At 38.5% G+C, this 19626-nt stretch overlaps 2 protein-coding genes across 5 annotated transcripts in view; both read right to left on the reverse strand.

The window, feature by feature from the left end:
• Window positions 1-658: 658 nt before the first annotated feature.
• On the reverse strand, window positions 659-11098 carry ppil4 (peptidylprolyl isomerase (cyclophilin)-like 4). 2 transcript variants are annotated; one of them, XM_051876253.1, is made up of 14 exons: window positions 10964-11098; window positions 10575-10642; window positions 10208-10272; window positions 10007-10124; window positions 9764-9906; window positions 8113-8209; window positions 6687-6800; window positions 6465-6589; window positions 3840-3906; window positions 3332-3443; window positions 2441-2537; window positions 2216-2333; window positions 2087-2137; window positions 659-1024 (listed from the first exon to the last, which is right to left on the reverse strand). In XM_051876253.1, exons 1-14 carry the CDS (start codon window positions 11082-11084, stop codon window positions 827-829), a joined length of 1494 nt encoding a protein of 497 aa, XP_051732213.1. In that variant the 5' UTR covers window positions 11085-11098; the 3' UTR covers window positions 659-826. The 2 variants fall into 2 exon arrangements, with proteins under 2 accessions (XP_051732213.1, XP_051732214.1); XM_051876254.1 differs by lacking the exon at window positions 2087-2137 and having other exon boundaries at window positions 10964-11090.
• Window positions 11099-12172: 1074 nt separating this feature from the next.
• Window positions 12173-19626, reverse strand: part of map3k5 (mitogen-activated protein kinase kinase kinase 5) — a 35729-nt gene continuing 28275 nt past the window's right edge. For 2 of the 3 annotated variants that reach the window (XM_051876244.1, XM_051876247.1), the window contains 10 exons: window positions 19335-19352; window positions 18708-18885; window positions 18420-18588; window positions 18119-18304; window positions 17829-17934; window positions 16851-17094; window positions 15808-15920; window positions 14090-14199; window positions 13902-13978; window positions 12173-13135 (listed from right to left, as the gene is read on the reverse strand). In XM_051876244.1, the coding sequence (XP_051732204.1) occupies window positions 13075-13135; window positions 13902-13978; window positions 14090-14199; window positions 15808-15920; window positions 16851-17094; window positions 17829-17934; window positions 18119-18304; window positions 18420-18588; window positions 18708-18885; window positions 19335-19352 (1262 nt within the window). In that variant the 3' untranslated portion in view covers window positions 12173-13074. Of the gene's footprint in view, window positions 13136-13901; window positions 13979-14089; window positions 14200-14778; window positions 15535-15807; window positions 15921-16850; window positions 17095-17828; window positions 17935-18118; window positions 18305-18419; window positions 18589-18707; window positions 18886-19334; window positions 19353-19626 lie in introns of those variants that run through there. The other variant, XM_051876246.1, reaches the window with a different exon arrangement.

A 19626-nucleotide genomic window follows, 5' to 3' on the forward strand; every position in this document is an offset into this window, starting at 1 on the left:
GCTAACCACAACACCTTTAAATAGAGACAAGTTAGTAAGTGATTTCTGAGAAACGTTGAATGTGGATTGGACCGAACAGCACAGCAAACGTGTAGCCAATCAGCAGTAGGGGGCGTGTCTGCTCATGATGGGGGAGAGAGAGAGTGCGCAAGAGGGAGATCTGAAGAAAGACTAGAAAGAGTGATGGCTGAGAGACATTACAAAAGAGAAAGGGTCAGAGGAATATTACTGGAAAAACAAGGGTTATGATCAGGCAAGCGCTTTAGGAACCGCGTTAATATTAGAAAAGCTTTCCAGTGCTGAAGAAACCTGAGCAGGAAGGCCTGAAAATGGAAGCCGAGGTCCTTCCTGCTGTTTTAAATGTGTGCTATTGACGGCTAACTCTTGCTTGTATATAATCGTGTACATGATGTTCATTTGTTTGTTCTTCCTTGTCGTTCGTTTGTCATCTTCACTTCTGCTATGGTGAAGAGACATCCACTCTTGCGTTTTGGGGGCGGAGCAATGAATGGAGGGGCGTGTTTGTTTGGCTTGATTTCAAATACCAAGAGTGTTTTTGTTGAGAATGGAAAGCGTATCTGTGGCAGTGTTCATAAACTTCCTGAACACAAAGAGCTACTGTCAGCTCTAGAAATACACAAACTTGCATCAACACACATTTTAGATTTTCACAAACTTTGACTTTACTAACATTCCATAAATTTGCAATCTTCAAAATTTACAAACAATTGGACTGATTTTTCTTCACATGTAAGAAATGACTCCTAATAATGTGGTTTGTTTTATCTTACTGGGCTGTACTCATGAAGTTCTGCTCTGCTGACGGTCAGCTGTAGTACTTGGATCTCTTAGGGCTGCGACTGCGGCTCCGATCTCGTCTGTGGCGTTTGTGATCGCCGTCTCTCTCTCTGCCTCGGTCTCTCTGCTTTTCCTTCTCTCGTTCCTTGTCCTTGTGTCTCTCTCGGTCTCTTGAACGCGAGCGCTGTCTGCCTTTATCTTTTTCTCTCCGACTCTCATCGCGATCCTAAAAAACAGGAGAAAAACAAAAATTTTCTCTCCAGACTAATGCTCCGTCCAAATATGCTTACTTCCATACTATATAGTAGTCAAAAACAGTATGTGACAACAGTAGTACGTCTGAATTCATAGTATTCATAAAACAGTAGACGAAAAGTCCCTGGATGACCTACTTCTCCCGGCAAGATTCTGAAGTGTGCATACGATGGATATTTTACTAGGCCATGATATAACAAAATGGCGGATGTAGTACGTCCAATATTCATTCACTACACACACTCATACTATGTAGAATGTCATTTTTTAGAGATCTCCAAGTAAGTTTCAAACCAAATGCAATACCTACTATACAGTATGTGATTTCGTCTACCAATTTCACCATACTAAATTGAGAGATTGTCTTCAAGATGATCACAAACATATTCCTCTCCTTTATTTGTTAAAGCATCTACAGTATTTCTGCATGACATGCCCTCATCATTCTCCAAAGATCCACTAAAATAAACACGTTAAACATGGTTTGTGCTGCTGAGCTCGAGTTCTGTGCAACATTGCTGTTTTTGTACTGTTGCTGTTGTCAGCCAGTAATGATATATATTTATAAATTATAATTATAAGGATTATGGGCCAGACACCAATAAATAAAGCACTGAAAACGACAGTATTTATAATACATTTAAACAATGTGAAAACATTCTTTTCATTCTTGCAATTGTGCCTTTATTTAAAGTAATTTCAATTAAGATACTGCAGACCCGCATCAATTAGATTTTTATCATTTGTTTAAATTAATTTGGAATGAATTCTATTGACGTTTATCTAACACACATTTAAAAAGGTTTTGTTTTATTTTATTTTTCCTATTACGGTCTCATGTTGTGTGCTGTTGGAGATATGAGATCGTCTCCATCTCAAGGTTTTCAGCGTCACATGACACTGTTGTGAAGCAGTAACTCGTCTTGGCTTTGTTATAATAACACTTGTTGATTTTGTGCCGGTCAGATGAAGACAGACTGATCATTGAGGAAGACACAACAAAGATTATTCAATAAAATCTGCTCATTTTTACCATCACTGTATCTCCTGCCTCTGTCTGCTCTTGGGCTGATAGAACGACTGACTGTGTTATAAAAGAGAAAACATTACAGAGGAAAACCAGTCGAGAACCACGCATCTATTCAAATCCACAGCATCGTACCTTTGATTTTTTGTCCTTGGTCCTTTCGTTGTCTGAGTGTCGTTTCCGGTCTCGTTTCTCTCTGTCGTCCTTCCTTCTGTTATCCTCATCTTCATCTAAGAGAAGCTCGTAACGGGAGCTTTAGAAAACAGTTAAGAAGAACTAACTTCTATTGTTCAATAACTTAAAATCAAAAAGGACCCTCTTTAATAGACCTGTCCAAGTGTGAGATTATCAGAAGGATACTCCTGCTTGCTTCTGACTTTGTCTTTCAAAGCCAGTTTGGATTTGTTGTCCTGGTCCTTCTCATAGGCCTTAAAATCATCTTTGGTGTACTTCCCACCTAGAAATCAAACATACTGACAATAAAAATATTATCAAAAATACTAACCACTGCATATACTACCTTTAATTTAGTTGTATTAATAATAGGTTTTAAATTTAATTTTGATTTATTAACTTGAGCATTTAACACTGCAGATAAACGACTGAGCAGCACAGTAAATCATATCAATAAATCAATAAATCTTATGTGCCCGAGTCAAAGTCTGTCATCAGAATGATTTGGCTTAATTCCTCCAGAAGCGTCTCACACGACCGTGTTCCCAAACACCAGCATCCGAACACAAGAGAAGATGACGGCGTTTATTGTGTTTCGTCTGACGCTCTGAGACCAACTCATTTGTGATGGCGGGAAAAAGAGCCTGATTGGAAAACTTACATTTTTATTACTCATATTTTGCACCAGTTTCCCAGGAAGAGACGATTTTGTTCTCTTGAACACGTGATGGAAATGCTGCTTTATTCGCAAATGTTTTATACAATATTCCAATTTTGCGCATAAGGTAAATTCTCAACTTTGAATGGAAACGGCTAATAATTATATTTGTATTACTTTACAGCAGGGGTTCCCAAACACATTCCTGGAGCCTCCCCAACACTGCATGTTTTCCATGTCTCCTAAATCGAACACACCTGATTCAGATCATCAGTTCATTAGTCGAGACTCCAAGACCTGAAATGGGTGTGTCAGACAAAGGAGACATGCAAAATGTGCAGTGCTGGGGAGGCTCCGGGAATGTGTTTGGGAACCCCTGCTTTGCAGGATATGCGTTTAATAAATGGGGACAGACTCACCTTTGCCTTTCCATTTTATCTTAGACACAGACTGGCTGAAGTCCACATGAATGCGACGGTCATCTATCAGGACATTGTCCATTTTGAAGTACGCTTTTTCACAGTCCTCCTCCTGATCAAACGATACACAAATGCATTGATTATTCCAAAATGACTCGCCCTGAATGCACATTTTGATGACCTCACTGAGAAACTCAATGTGTTTTAAAAGCAGGCCATTCAACGCAAAATAAACACTTTTAAGAGTAACGAGACTTCTTAAAGAGCACTTCAGTGTGCTAACAGACAACAGTAAGATCCGCTGTAGGAAGTCAAGTCTGTGTTCTCATCACTACACAGAATTATTATGATTAATTACAACAAAATCAAAGAGAGCCCATCATAATCAGTGCCTACACTGGATGAGACTGAACATTTCAAGATCCACATGACACTGCCGTGTCTGTGTAGAGAGCACGTACATGTTCTTGATCTAATCTAACTTGATTTCAGTGGAAACTTCACAAACCTTTTCAAACTCGATGAACGCATAGCACAGAGACTCTCCTGTTTTCCAGTCTCTGATGATCTCACAACTGCAAATGAACATTAACATGTTAGATCAGAGCCAGCAGATAACATACAGCATCTGCCCACACACACACACACACACACACTATCATTTACACAACACAACTGGTTTGTTTCTCTGACTTTCACACACAGTTGCTGCTGAACAGATTCAGGCACAGGCTGTGGTCAGAACTGAACACTGGACCTCACAGTCTGCCTAGTGCCTACTATAAAACAATACGCAAAGATTACCACTTTAAACAGCAGTATGTTACATTAGTGGTCTGTGTTGTCACATGACTGCATGTTTAATGAATGCGGAGTACTGTCATTTGTTTAACCAATTTTATCAATTAAACATTCTTTTATACAGATATTTGTGAAACAACGAACCCTGCATGTAGTCAAGAAGAAGTAAAAAAAAAAAAAAAAATTCACGGCAGATATTATTATTCAGTTCATCTGTCATATTTGAAATGGAAGGTCATGATGAGCACATTGCATTGTGGGATACAGTGTTCCACAGTGTGTGCTGGGTTGTATAATGCACATCTGGGCATTCCACACATGCAGAAAATACTGTGCGCTATAAATACTGTCGACTGCTAAAACAGCTTCAGCAGAATGTGTTGAGACTGAACCCTCGCTCTCACTCTCAAACATTATATAATAAAATACATAATTATATCATAAAAACTACATGATAAAATTAAATAAAAAACACATGGCATAGTCAAAATAACACTAAACAAAGTCTTTTATTGTGTTTATACACTTCAAATCTGGGAATAGGAAAGTAAAAAATACCAAAAAAAAATAAAAAATGTATGGTAAACTTTAGTTTAGGGTCCAATTCTCACTATTAACTAGTTGCTTATTATCATGCATATTACTAGGATATTGGCCGTTTATTAGCACTTATAAAGCAAATATTAATGTCTTATTCTGCACGATCAAATTCTACATCCCATAATCCTACTTAATACCTAAATTTAACAATCACCTTACTAACTATTAATAAGCAGTAATTAGGAGTTTATTGAGGCAAAAGTCGTAGATATTAGTGAGAATAGGACCCTAAACTAAAGTGTGACCAAGGTTATTAAGAGTTTATATTAATATATATATATATATATACACACAGTTGCAAGAAAAAGTATGTGAACCACTTGCAGAATCTGTGAAAATGTGCAAAATTTTTACAAAATAAGAGAGATCATACAAAATGCATGTTATTTTTTATTTAGTACTGTCCTGAGTAAGATATTTTACATAAAAGATGTTTACATATAATCCATTAGACAAAAAAAATAGCTGAATTTATTAAAATGACCCAGTTCAAAAGTTTGTGAACCATTGATTCTTAACACTGTGTGTGGTTACCTGATGATCTACGACTGTTTGTTTGTTTTGTGATGGTTGTTCATGAGTCTCTTGTTTGTTCTGAGCAGTTAAACTGAGCTCTGTTCTTCAGAAAAATCCCCCAGGTCCCAAAAATTCTTCATTTTTCCACCATCTTTTGCATATTTGAACCCTTTCCAGCAGTGACTGAATGATTTTGAGATCCGTCTTTTCACACTGAGGACAACTGAGGGACTCAAACACAACTATTAAAAAAGGTTCAAACATTCACTGATGCTCCAGAAAAAAAACATGATGCATTAAGAGTCGGAGGTGAAAACTTTTGAACAGGATGAAGATGTACAGATTTTTCTTATTTCGCTTGAATATCATTTTTTTTTCATTTAGTACTGCCCTTCAGAAGCAACAGAAAATACTTGCATGTTTCCCGGAAGACAAATTAAATACAATTTACCTTGATCTTCAAATTCCAAATGTTTTCAAAATGTTCCCCCCCCCGTCTATTAATGCATCATGTTTTTTTCTGAAGCATCAGCGAATGTTTGAACCTTTTTTAATAGTTGTGTTTGAGTCCCTCAGTTGTCCTCAGTGTGAAAAGACGGATCTCAAAATCATTCAGTCACTGCTGGAAAGGGTTCAAATATGCAAAAAATCCTTGAAAACTGAAGAATCTGCAGGACCTGGAGGATTTTTCTGAAGAACAGAGCTCAGTTTAACTGCTCAGAACAAACAAGAGACTCATGAACAACCATCACACAACAAACAAACAGTCGTAGATCATCAGGTAACCACACACAGTGTTAAGAATCAAGGGTTCACAAACTTATGAACTGGGTCATTTTAATAAATTCAGCTATTTTTTTTTTTGTCTTGTTGATTATATGTAAACATTTTTTATGTAAAATATCTTACTCAGGACAGTACTAAATAAAAAATAACATGCATTTTGTATGATCTCCCTTATTTTGTTAAAATTATTAACATTTTCACAGATTCTGCAAGTGGTTCACATACTTTTTCTTGCAACTGTACATATAGAAATGAGTTAAATTTTTAATGATAGATCACTCACAGGAAATCCTTCAACCCTTGCAGAGGTTCAAAAATGTGATCTTTTGGTTACCAGCCCTAAACTTCACTCACAATGTTGAACCACAACGAAGAGGGTCAGACTATCACAGCAGAACTAATATGGCAGTAAAATCTTCTATTATCTCACCATTTAATGGGGCCGAAACGTGAGAAGATGATCTCTAGATCTTCATCTGTGGTCACAGGATTGAGTTTACACACAAACAGCACGTTCTCTGGAGGTTTGACCTCTGCGTCTGGCAGATCGCCCACCTTTCAACAAGAAGCAGACATTCAAACAGTGAACAGCATCTGTGTCAGTAAAAGATGTCTCGAGTGATCATGTCCATGTGCAAGTCATGAAATTTACCATCTCCAGTAGAATGGCTTTCGTCTTTGCTTCCTTCTCCTTTATCAGTTCATCCAGCACCTCGGCGTCTCCCTCGTCATCGTTTATGGCCTCATCTGCTCCAATCCGACCGCTCTAAAACATGTACAAGCACCGATTATTCAATCTAGAATCAATAACAAAAAACACATTACCTGCTTATTCTGTTTTGAACAGACAGTACACACACTTACACTGCAATAATAACAATTCATATTTTTGAAAGCATTAAGTCACTACATTTAAAGGGTATTGAAGTGAACATCTAACCTGATGTTTAATAATAAATCTAATGTTTCAAATATTATATAATTACATAATTAAATAATCAGTTTATGGATTTCCTAGGAACTGAACCCCTGACCTTGGGATTGATTTTTTTAAATTTATTTTATAAAACTTAAAGTGCCCCTATTATGCTATTTTAAAGGCTCCTAATGTTGTTTTGGAGTCTCCTACAATAGGATTACATGCATCAAAGGTCAAAAAACACTTTCATTTTCATCATAATCAACATAAAATTTCATCATATCCACTGCAGCATCAGCTCTTTTTTTCTCAGTTTCTGAAACGGTCCAATCAAGGATTCGGTCTCTCCTTTCTGAGAGCTGCTCTGCTCTGATTGGTCAGATGGCCCAGTCTGCTGTGATTGGTCAGAAACCAAATGCTCATTATCATATCTGAATCTCAGCTCTTGATTCACAGTGATACGAACAGTAACGATGGTGTCGGTTTTACCGTATCAATCTCATCAAAGTGGATTTGCTTTGGCAGCAGAACACAGCGTCTTCTCGACATGAACATGAACACGAACACAACTCCTAAGTCTCGGCCGCAACTACAGTGATTGAGGGTCAAAGCACACGTTGTTTGTGGGCAGCCAATGAAGACCAGAGGCTCGCATTATGTGAATTTGTTACAAAACTAGGTAGGTTTGACCAAGAAGTAAAACTGGAATTACTGACTTGTTTCAGGCAGTTCAATAACTCTATCTTCATTTTTATCTTTGAAACGTTGTTTCAACAAGCCTGTTTGAATCACATGACCCTCTTCTTTTAGTGTGACTCGTACCCAAAATAAAAACTTAACTTTCTGTGAACTGTATTCATTATTCATCAATGGAGGTAGACTAACAGTAACCTATAATGCCCCAAAATATTTAGAAATGCGCAAAACGTGAAAACCGGACTGTTACAGTCACCATGCGTATCATGCACTGTAGAAATCAAGCAACGTTGAATCAAATCAAAACCTTGTGACTGAAATTTAACTGAATTGGGAATTCATAGCTTACTTGTAGTGCTAATTTTATCATTAAAATGATTACAAACATCACCTCTAAGTTGGCATAACTCTGCCAGCTCACAGTACAGTAATATTGAGTTTGACAGAGAATGAAGACACTCACATCCAGCTGCTCTTTAGTGGGTTCAGGCGATCGGTCAGGAACCGGGAGGCCCGCAGGGTCATCAAACGGGTCATCCAGAATCACTGTGTGATTAATCCTGAAACCAAAATGGAGACAAAAACTGAGCAGGCACAAACACTGACGTTTAGTCTAAAACCTTCTGACACTGATCTATGAATCCGAACCACCCAAACCTCAAAACTATGAGACAATCTAAAGTGTGGGAATTTTGTACTGATGGAAACATGTGAAACAAACTTTTATAACTGAGCTTCTTCTTCATCCAGAGTGCTGATATAACAGCTGATATAACACTGGGACTGTTTAATCGTTGGCATCACTCCAGTAGTCTGTGTTTGTGCACTCCAGACAGACTGTCAGTCAAAGGGAATTTTAGTTGATGGCAACAAGCCTTCGTGATTCACTGAATCATTCAACCAATTGTTCAAAAACACTGATTCATTCTGTATCGCCACTACTCTGTGCTGTTTGGAGACATGCAACGTTTAAATCTATCGTGGCTTTGTTTGAAGTAAAAACAGAGTAAATTGCAACATTGTGTTTATAATGAAAACCTTCCCCGATATTAACATATCATTAGCTGAACTGCTATAAAAGCAACATCACACTTGCTGTTGACTGAAACAGACTAACCTGTGAATCGTGTTTAATACTCGTGTTCATGTGATATCGCATAAATATTCACCTACATACATTATACTAAAAAATTATTACACAGAAGATGCAAACAAGTCTTGAATCTATCACTGAAAAAGAAGAACAAACTGAACTTACTAACTCAAACACTAACAGGAAAACACTGTTTACATGTGCACCAGTAATGTGATCATCTCTAATAATCAGAGTATGGTCTTAATGTCAGTAAGATGTTTACATGACACAAGCAGAACTCTTCACGCCCGTTTACATGCAATTTTCATTAATCTGATCATTTGTTAAGAAGTGTGGTTATTATTGCCGCCATTATACAAATGATGAACTCAGGTACAGTGAGTGTTACTGGACACTGTTTCAGTCCACTCACATCAAACGCAAAACACATTTGATGTATCAGAAGGTCATTCAGTACCATGATGAACATGAACATGAGCACATACCGGTTGCAATTAAAATTGACGTATACCACATAGTTTAATGTGAATGTTTACTATGATTATGAGCTCAATCACATTAGTTTGATCGAAGTATTGTGTTTACGTGAAGTAAAGTTTAATTGCAATATTTCCAAAATCCCATTATAATCGCATTGTAAGGGTGTAAACGCATTCATTGACTTTACATGTGGAAAAACATTACTGTATGCTGCTCTCTGATCAATCATTAAATACTGATTCTGCATATGTAACCCCTCCTGTTCGAACCGCACGCTCTAAGTGGACTTGAACCCAGGTCCGCCGGCATGGGAGTCGGGTGCTCTAACAAGGAGGCTAAAGACCGCGGTCTCCAGTGTCAGTCGCTAGAGCGCCTCTTGAGATCAGGGGAGTGAGGTTTACACACACAGCTCTTACCGGCCTACGTCTGTCACACAGCAGTTATCGTACACTTACAAAATTATATTTGGCATCTTTTGTAATAAAAATGAAAATCACTGTTGGTCAATCTCTCTCTCTCTAAAAACACTTTGTCCTACCTGATGTCCTGATAGGGGATGAAGTTGTTGTCTACAAAGGTCTCATTGATTTTAGAGAGCACGTCCATGCCCTCTGTCACCTCTCCAAACACAGTGTGAACGCCGTCCAGATAATCCAGATTCTCGCTTGTGGTGATCAGAAACTGGGAGCCAAAAGAAAACAAACTCAGTCACACTCAAATCCCATAAACAACACTGACAACACAGACACTGTGTGTATTAGATGATCTGAGCACTGTTAACCTGAGAGCCGTGCTGGTCGCTGCCGTTGTTCACCATAGACACAGTCCCTTTCTTTCTATGCTTGATCCTCGGCATCTTCTCAGACTCAAAAAAGTGTGCCTGATCGCCATACAGTTTACTACAAACACACACATCATCATCATCACACAATGCACATGTGTTCAGTCAGCACAAACACAATAAAATAAACCTCTTGCTGACCAGAACACAGACTCTCCTCCTCGGCCCGTGCCGGTGGGGTCGCCCGTCTGAATGATGAAGTCCCTCTGGAGTGGGGCGAGAACAGATAAACATCTCGACACCGAACAGTGAAACTCTACCTCAATCTGACGTGATAACTACATTAGAAATATTCATTTACATATCCTACAGTAATCAAAATGTACCTTGAATTTTTGAGAGAAATGTGATTCTACACAAACAATGTAACTTTCAGAACTAAAAACCTTTTGAATCTCCATTTGATTTTTTCTTATAGTGGTTTCAAAGGAAATATCGAGGATAAAACTATTTTTCACAATATGACGTCTTTAATGCACACAAAATAAAAGACATGCATTTATATTACCTGAACATTGTGAATCAGACAATAGTTGTAATATTTGATTTTGCACAGTTTCAGGAAGTTCAGCGAGGCTGTAAATTAGAAGGACAATTCTGGTTATCATTCAGTACTATGGTATGATATAGGCTAAATAATATCATCACGATAGCGTGTAGCTGGTTTAGTACTCTTCTAGTGAACCATTAATTCATATAACAACTTGAATTCTGGTTATACCAGCACAATTATCACGAATTCACATGTTTATCAAGTAAAAAGTCCCGACAGAGATTTCTTATATTTGTCACGTCGTTTTGTTTATTGTGTTAAAAGAACTAGCATATAGTGCAATCTTGCTTCCAGTGCAAATTCGTTTACACCCTTCGCCTGTCATTAATGTTATTATTAATTACCTTTCGGTCTTTCTTCTGTGTATAAATCAATAACGATATCTCCAAGCGTCGTTTCCAATAACACCGCCATGTCGTTTCCAATGTCATCGACATGCGCCGGACAGACACTGCACATGCGCATTGAGAAGTGTCGCAGATATGACCTCACACCTTTGATGCGTTTTGCTCTCATGTAAAGACATTTTGGAAACATTTGACTAGCTTTATTAATTGATAACATTGACCCCACTTTTTCTTTGTGTTTAGAAAACGCTTTATTTGGTTTTACGAATAGGCCCTTAAATAAAACACTGAATCACTTTAAACTCTGATCCAAAGTTGAGAACAGAAGTGAAATAAAAACAAAAAACATACGCAGGACTGTCATTTCCCACGTCAGATTAGAAAACTTAAGGAAAATTCCCTAAAGTATAGTATATTTTTATGAGACATTTCTGATATATTTTCAGAATATATGAATGGCCTCTGTATGTGTACGTCTCTCTGAACTCAAACCTGCACAATGTGTGAAGCATGTGATAAATGCTTCAAAACATACTATTAGGGAGTAGCTAGAAGATCTGATAAAAACTGTGGATGAGCTGATGAAAAAGAGTTGGAAAGTTCCCAACTGTGTTTTTGGGCAGACCGTCTGAAGATTAGAAGAAGTGGCAAACACCTGGACACAAGGTCATTGGTTAAAAACTGTAAAAATCAGAGTTACGACGAGTGTAATTGTGAGATGTTCTGCAGGCGCCTCGGCTTTGTCGTCTCCACCAATAAAGTCTAAGCTTTGGGCATCTGGACCTCTGTGACTCCAGTCATTTCTTTGGAGAAGACTTTTTCCACAACAAAGGGAACCTTCTGAAGATGTTTCTGATGGATACTGGGCGACTGATGGACAGAGCTGCTTCTGTATCAACAAATCCTACTGGATGGCATCCATAGGTTTGTTTATTCCCTCTGTGCTCCTGATGCCAGCTGTCCGTCAGAGAAACTCACTTTTAAAGAAGCACCACAGATTAAGATACCAAACAAATATAAAAACAAAGAAAAATTATCCCCATCCCATTTTTTAAAAAATATGTATTTTTTTGTCTATACAATGAGAGTCAATGGGGTCCTATGTTGTTTGAACCCATCGTTCTTTAAAATGTCTTTTGTCGAGTACGGGGCAGTTATTAATGACTGGCATGAATAAATATATACATTCTTACAGATTCATACAGATTTTTTTTTCCAAAACTTTTTATTTGATGCAAAATTGAAATTCCAATTTGCACAAAATTAAAGAATTATAATGCAAACACTGATCATGCAAACATTTACCACAGACATCAAACGTGTCCGTTACATGATTGTCACATCACAGAGCCCTGGGTGTGTGTGTGTGTGTGTGTGTATCATTAGATGTGCATTTGTGTTAAGTTTTATGATTTGACTAGAAACTTTCAGTGCCATCAGTCACAACTAAAATGGTAATTTTACAGAATTTAAAAACTAGAGTTGCTGGAGGTTTGTGCTGAATAAATAGACATAAGTGCACATTTCTGATATATTCTCTGTGCTTCTGGATATAGTTTACATATTATCTCAGGAATGTTTATATACAGTTTCAGAGGTGCTTTATTCATTTCTCACCCCAAATACATGGGAACACAATTCAGTCTGGTTACTGTGTTTCTTCATAGCTGTAATTCAGAATATATGCAAATATAACTAGATTTGATAAAAAAAGGTATATTACCAAACTACTTGACAATACATCTAATAAATGATACATGTAAAAATATATAAAACACACACATATGCGTTTAGTTTCAGTGTCTTTTCTGAAAGGAAAAGAGATTTGTGCTGGAGAAGCTTCTCAGGCAGGTCAAGACATGTTTCTGTAACCAAATATAAAAAATAAAACAAGCTTCCTGTATAAAGATGCCATAACAGCACTCGCGTATCAAATGTGTGGCCTTTAACAATAATTTACAGTCACTTGTAAAACTGCAATTTCACAGACAAATAAAAAAGTTCAAACATATTTACATGTGATATGAATTATCACACAAGACTTGATCCCGCTATATGTATTTGGTTGTGTCTGAAACACCTGAAGATGGTGTGGACGGCTGTCGTCCTCATCCTGGTGTTTTCCTGTGCTCTGTGATGGCGTTCCAGAGTTTACACAGGACTCCACCGCTGGAAACACAAGACCAGAGGAACAGAGTCATACACTACTGTCGCCAGGAGAGCAGAGAAACTTGATCCCAAAGTGAATGTGAATTATGCCAGATTCACACTGCATGCTTTATCGCTGTGTAATATAATTCATGTCTGGAGGAGGACCACATTTACATCTGAACAGTAATTCATTTACACAGAATGGAAAATCCCTGGATTACATAATATAAACCAATTAGTTGTCTGGATTCAGTCAGATTCAATATAAAGAGCTCATGTCTGTCGCAGCATCTGGAACTTGCAACAATGAACGAGTAATTTACTCCAATGTCATAGAAGCCTATATTGCTGAATATATCTATAACTAACTATATATATCTGAACTATATCCTACTGAAGACTGGAGTAATGATGCTGAAAATTCAGCTTTGATCACAGGAATAAATTACACTTTACTATATATTCACATAGAAAACAGCTGATTTACATTGGAATAATATTTCACTGTTTTTACTGTATTTTTGATCATATAAATGTAGCCTTGGTGAGCAGAAGAGACTCTTTCAAAAAATAAATGTAAATAAATGTCAATACGTCAAAAAATAAATAAAAAGTTACTGACCTGAAATGTCTGAATGTACAGTATATGCAAAATATAACTTATGCATGTTAGTGTCTATTGTTTGAGTACCCTTAGATAACAGAAGTTTAATAAAACTTATATATAAAATATTTTTATTTAATAAAAATAAAAATATATTATTACAGAATACTGTTCACATACCGTAATCTCAAAGTCTTCAAGTCGTCTCTTGTGACGTAATGAAGGATGTCATCAAGACTGTAATCTTCGGCTATAATCTATGATATGTACAAAAAAAAAATCCATTATCTGTTGATTTCAGACAATATAATTAAGGACAAGATGTGTTTAAAATATTCAGAGCCCAAACTGAATATATTTTATATTACTCTCTGTATGGAATCTGCATCAGCGCCGTGGAGATTCAGCCATTCCAGAAGCTCCTGGTCTCCGTCTCGTTCAGACGAACTGTGTGTGCTCACGAGCTGCACAGGAGCATCTGCCATAAACACATGATGAAACAGGGTTGGACTGAGTCTTCCATTTTAAAAGGTCAATACTGAAAATATATTACAACCTAATGATTTAATACATAGCAAAAGACCACCAAAGCAGCATGTCAACATTAATATTCAAATAAAGAAGCGCCACTAAATGTCAAAGTCTCTTTTTCTCAGAGAACACCACTGAAAATTTCAGTAAGAAAATGTAACTTTTCATGATTCTAAAAGAAATACAGTGTAGTATTTGTACAAAAGTATTCTTCTCCATTAGTTTTACTGAATGATTTATAAACAGCTGATTTTTAGTGGACACATCCTCCTCACATCTGATCCGAGCAATTTCCTCAGAAAATGCTGTCAAATTTTGTGCACATGATTGTTATCTACGATGATTGTGTACAGTGGTTACTTCATAAAATTAAATTACTTAAGACAGTGGCGGCAGGCAGTCCTCTCACGAAAGCGGTGCATGGATATACGCTTCCTACAGAGCAGTGCCACATATGTGTGACTTCAGACTGTTCATACTCACAGCATCAGCAGCTGTCATTTACATTCATACAAATGACTCAAAATGATTTTTTCGATTTTTTATATCATAAACATACATGACGAATTACTACTATAAATGTTCACACAAATGTTTACGCATCAATAAAACATGATCATACAACATGACATAGTTGCTAATGTATTGTTGTGGTGTCGAGTCCTGGCAGTAGAGCAGATGTTTCTGTGGTTATTGCAGTCAGAGTTTGTGGTGATGCTGCAGTTCTCGTTCACACAGCGTGTTTGATCAACGTCTGAAATTGGAAAGATGTTCAGTGATCCTCTCTGCAGTTCTTACAACGCGCTGCAGGGCCTTGTGGTCTGAAGCAGTGTCACTGCCATGCCAGACAGAGATGCATCAAGCATCATTAAGCTCTCCTCTGTAACACATGGTAAGATGTGTTTGCCTGTCTCAGTCGCCGCAGAAAGTGGAGACATTGCTGTGCTTTCTTGGCCAGTCAGATGGTCGGTGATGTGTAGACCCAGAAACTTCCCTACAGGGAAACCACTGATGTGCCGTGGAAGACGGATGCTGCGGGACTTCCTGAACTCAGGGATTATCTCCTTTGTTTTGTCAACATTCAGAGACAGGTTGTTGATCTCACACCAGTCCAAGTTCCTCCTCCTCTCTGTATGATGATTTATCGTGTTGCTGATGATGTGGTCTGTACAGTCACGAGTCATCAGGGTGAGCAGCAGTGGGCTGAACATGCAGCCTTTGGGGCTCCGGGCTCAGTGTGATGGTGCCGAACCAGCTGTCGCCCATCTGGACAGCCTGAGGTCTTTCAAACAGGAAGTACAGCGTCCAGTTACAGATGGAGTTTCTGTTCATTCACATATATTATGTCTCACATGCAAAAAACACCTCAGTTTTAGGGAACACTGGGGGAATTTAGGAAAAACCACCTCGGTCTCCATCAAGACTGAGTATTTTCAGGCATCTTCTTTGCAGTCTGGAGCTCTGAATAGTGTGTGTGTGTGTGTGTGTGTGTGTGTGTGTGTGTGTGTGTGTGTGTGTGTGTGTGTGTGTGTGTAAATGCACATATCAAACTCACCGACAGACCCAGGACGACACTTTAATAGTCTGATCTCTTGTTCTCTCTCGTCCAGGACTTGCTGTAAGATGGCCTGATATTCTCTCTCTTTCTCGATTAAGTCCTCCAGCAGCCTACAGCACACAAACACATTCATGTGTAAGTCTATAACCAGAGTGGTTAAATGTGTGACTTGATGCAAATACCACATGATATACATGCAAATGTACACAGATGCTCTGAGATTAACTGAAGTGCTATAAATATGGTTATACACAGTCCAATAATTGCTCAAATTTAATGTAATACTTCAGCCAAGAATAAAAATGTCAATGTTCACATTTCTCAGTCAAACATTTAAAAAGCACCATAGAAATATGACCTGCATTAATCTAATTCAAATTCAGATCTACAGGAGGTTTGAGTCCTGTTCAAAGACAAACATGACCCAGTGCTGTTTGGTGTCACATGGCAGGATGCAGAGATATGATTTTTACATATTTATACAGATTTCCATATTTTATGATCTGAAACGCATGAACCGCGTGAACTGTGTGAATCCGAGGGGGGGTGCTGTTTACTTTATGATGACTGAAATCGCGAAATGGCCTTAAACAAATACTACGTTTGTTTTGCTCTATCCTCTGCGCTTCCACGTTCATCAATATGTCATGCGTCGGGTCAGAGGTCACTCTTCTGCCGGAACTAGGCTCACGTACAGCCGTTGCCAGAAGCCAGTGATTATAGTTTATAAAGTTTAAATATGGATATTTTTCTTACAAAAATGCATCGCTTCGCTTCATAAGGCCTTTATTAACCCCTGGAGTCGTATGGATTACTCTTATGATGGATGGAGGCACTTTTTTGGGCTTCAAAATCTTGAGCCCCGTTCACTGTCATTATAAAGCTTTGAAGAGCCAGGATATTTTTTAATATAACTCTGATTGTGTTCATCTGAAAGAAGATAGTCATATAAACCTAGGGTGGCTTGAGGGTGAGTAAATCATTTTTGGGTGATTTTAAAGCTGCAGATAAAAAAAATAAATAAATAAAAAAACACGTACCTCTTAGTTTCTAGCTTCATGCGCCCCAGCTCCATGCTGATCGATCGCTGAGCGCTCTGAGACTCATGGGAAACCGTTGAACTGAGTGTGCTGACTCCAGATGTGACCACAGTGTCGTCATGAAGAGCGACGGGTGCTGCGATGTCCTTGAGGCCAGCGTTTCCCTGAGGAACTGAGTCATCATCAATGTCCTCCTGCTCGGCGGGGTCGCTCTCTGACGCCAGCGTGAAGTGTGGCCGCAGTTCTGAGAGGAACAAACGACAAACAACAGATCACATGAACTGTTCCTGGAGCCTCCACAGCACTGCACAGACTGGAGACATCCAAAGGGGGACATCTAAAATGTGCAGTGCTGGGGGCTGTTCACACTGTCAGTCCAAATCCGATCATTAGTGTATCTAAATTATTGACTGTCCACTCCGAGTATTGGAATTGTTCATATATGATTTGTGTGTCCTGTGGCGCTCTTTAGTTTTCCGGAATATCTGCATTGGTTTCTATGACGTTGCATAGGTAGGAATACGCCCAAAACAACAGCAACATGGAGGAGTTTGCAATAGAGATGTTTTTGTCTATTTACAAAATGACAATATAAAACTGTGTCTCCTGATGCAGCGGCAGAAACACAGGAGGCTGGTATGAGTTTCTATATTCCCTTTATTGCTGTTGTCTCTGCCGGTCTCCAATTACCTGCTATCATTTCCTCCTCGACCGACACTTGCAACAACACAACCTTGTTTCTGCGGGGACTTTCAGCATGTGTCCTATAACAGCATCTGACATGCGAAATGCGATTAGAGCTCAAAATGGATTTGTAAAAAAAAATCTGCATTTCATGTAATTTTTTACTGTTCACACTTGATTAATATGATCAGATTCCAATCGATAAGCACAGAAACTGGATCTGGACTGACAGTCTGAACGAGGCTCATGAATCCCCTGCCTTACATGACCAACAGCCAAGAAAACTCTGTTTACCAGGTACCAATATGACGATGGCAGTCTGTACGGCCTTTCGAATGATGTTATCCAGGGCAAACATCCAGTGCGGCTTGATGTTGTGGTTCCGCAGGACTTTATTTACCTGCAGAAACATTATACCAAATTTTAAGTAAAAGTCACAAAAATCTGACAATCAGGAAAAGTCATTACTGAGCTTTTCAACATCAAATGGCATTCGCAATTCATTTTAATGTTGTAATGTGACAATTTCAGATCAAACAGAAATTTTTATCTATCAGGAATTGATTAGATGGCTTGATGCTCACCGCGTCCTGGAAGCTGAAGAGCGCCACCTGCAGTTGGCTGATAGCTGTGCTGTCGAAGTCCAGCTCCAGTTTGAGCTGAGACAGGGTGTTGGCAATTATTTTCCTGTCCGCCATCCTCACAAAATCTCCCAGACTTGCCACCAGTGTGGAGATATGCTGATGCTTCAGTTTGGTCTCCTCAGACCCCTGTATCGAGACACAAATCACACTCACAAAAAGGGACACAAAATTGACTGTCAAATGACAAATTTATTGTCATCCACACAAGCGCACGAGAGCAACAGGCCCAGGCCGGGTTCACCTGTGTCAGCGCCTCCAGCAGGTGAAGCACTATCTTCTCTTTGTCCTCGGTCAGGATTCGGTGTAAAGTCGCTCTCCTTTCACTGTCTTTCCTCAGCATAAAGAAACCGGAGTCTTTCTCCTCTGGAGAAGGTGGTGCACTGTGGTCCTCAAAGTTCTCCACAGGAATACTACAACAACAAATACGGAGGAGTAGATGTACAGATTTACTAACAGCAGATACAATAAATGCAGAACATCACCATCAAAACATAGTAGGGTATATTTAAGCTAGATAGCCTCTGCTGACCTCAGGAAGAGTGAGCGATGACCTTTGACCTCTCTCTCGCTGTAGCACTTGATGCTGGGTTTGAAGTTGAAGGGGTTTGTGCAGAGCTCATTGTCCGGCGAGACGGAGCCGTACTCGCTGCTGCTGCTCGTGTCCTCGACCACCACGGGAACGGGCAGAGATATGCTGCGCAAATACTCTACAACACATGACCCGCAGAACATGACATAACAGAAGTGTACATGACACACTCTTTTACAGCATCGCTCTGAGCGGGGTAAACCTCTTCAAAACCACTGATGAAGATGTTCAATTGACCTTGTATGCCTATATGGACCGCTAGCTACATAAAACTTTATGTAATATTTGTTTTATGCTGATAAATCATTTCTATATTTGACACATTTCAATTTAGTAAACGTGTATTCTTCAAAATGTACCTTTTGCTTAAAGTGTCATTTTGTACATCGATTAACCTTATGTGAGAAAAAGAGTCAAATGAACATGACTAATTATGAATAATGACTACATTTACAGGATATGATCATCAAAAGATAGGAATTAAACAAACAACAACAACAAAATAAAATGTAAAAAAATGAACAGTGTCTATATGCTTTAAAACAGACAATACGAGACAAGACTCACCAGTTCCTGGTGTAAGAGCTGAAAGAAAAAAAAAAAGAGAGAGATGAGAAGACAATTCACAAAGCAAGCAACAGAGAGAAAAGCTTTTTCCAGGTTTGATAACTAGCACTTTCCACAATAAACACAGGAAACAGGAATTGAAATGCACAAATCTGTACACAAGTCTTCTGTTCCAGATGTATACCACATTATTATTATTGTTTATTATTTCCTTAGTCTTATTTAAGTGTTCTTCCTGTTCTTGTGTCATATATGTATGTACCAAGAGCTCCTGAATAAAAAAAACACAACA

Source organism: Ctenopharyngodon idella, chromosome 20 (genome assembly GCF_019924925.1).
Source record: "Ctenopharyngodon idella isolate HZGC_01 chromosome 20, HZGC01, whole genome shotgun sequence".
Lineage (NCBI taxonomy): Eukaryota > Metazoa > Chordata > Actinopteri > Cypriniformes > Xenocyprididae > Ctenopharyngodon > Ctenopharyngodon idella.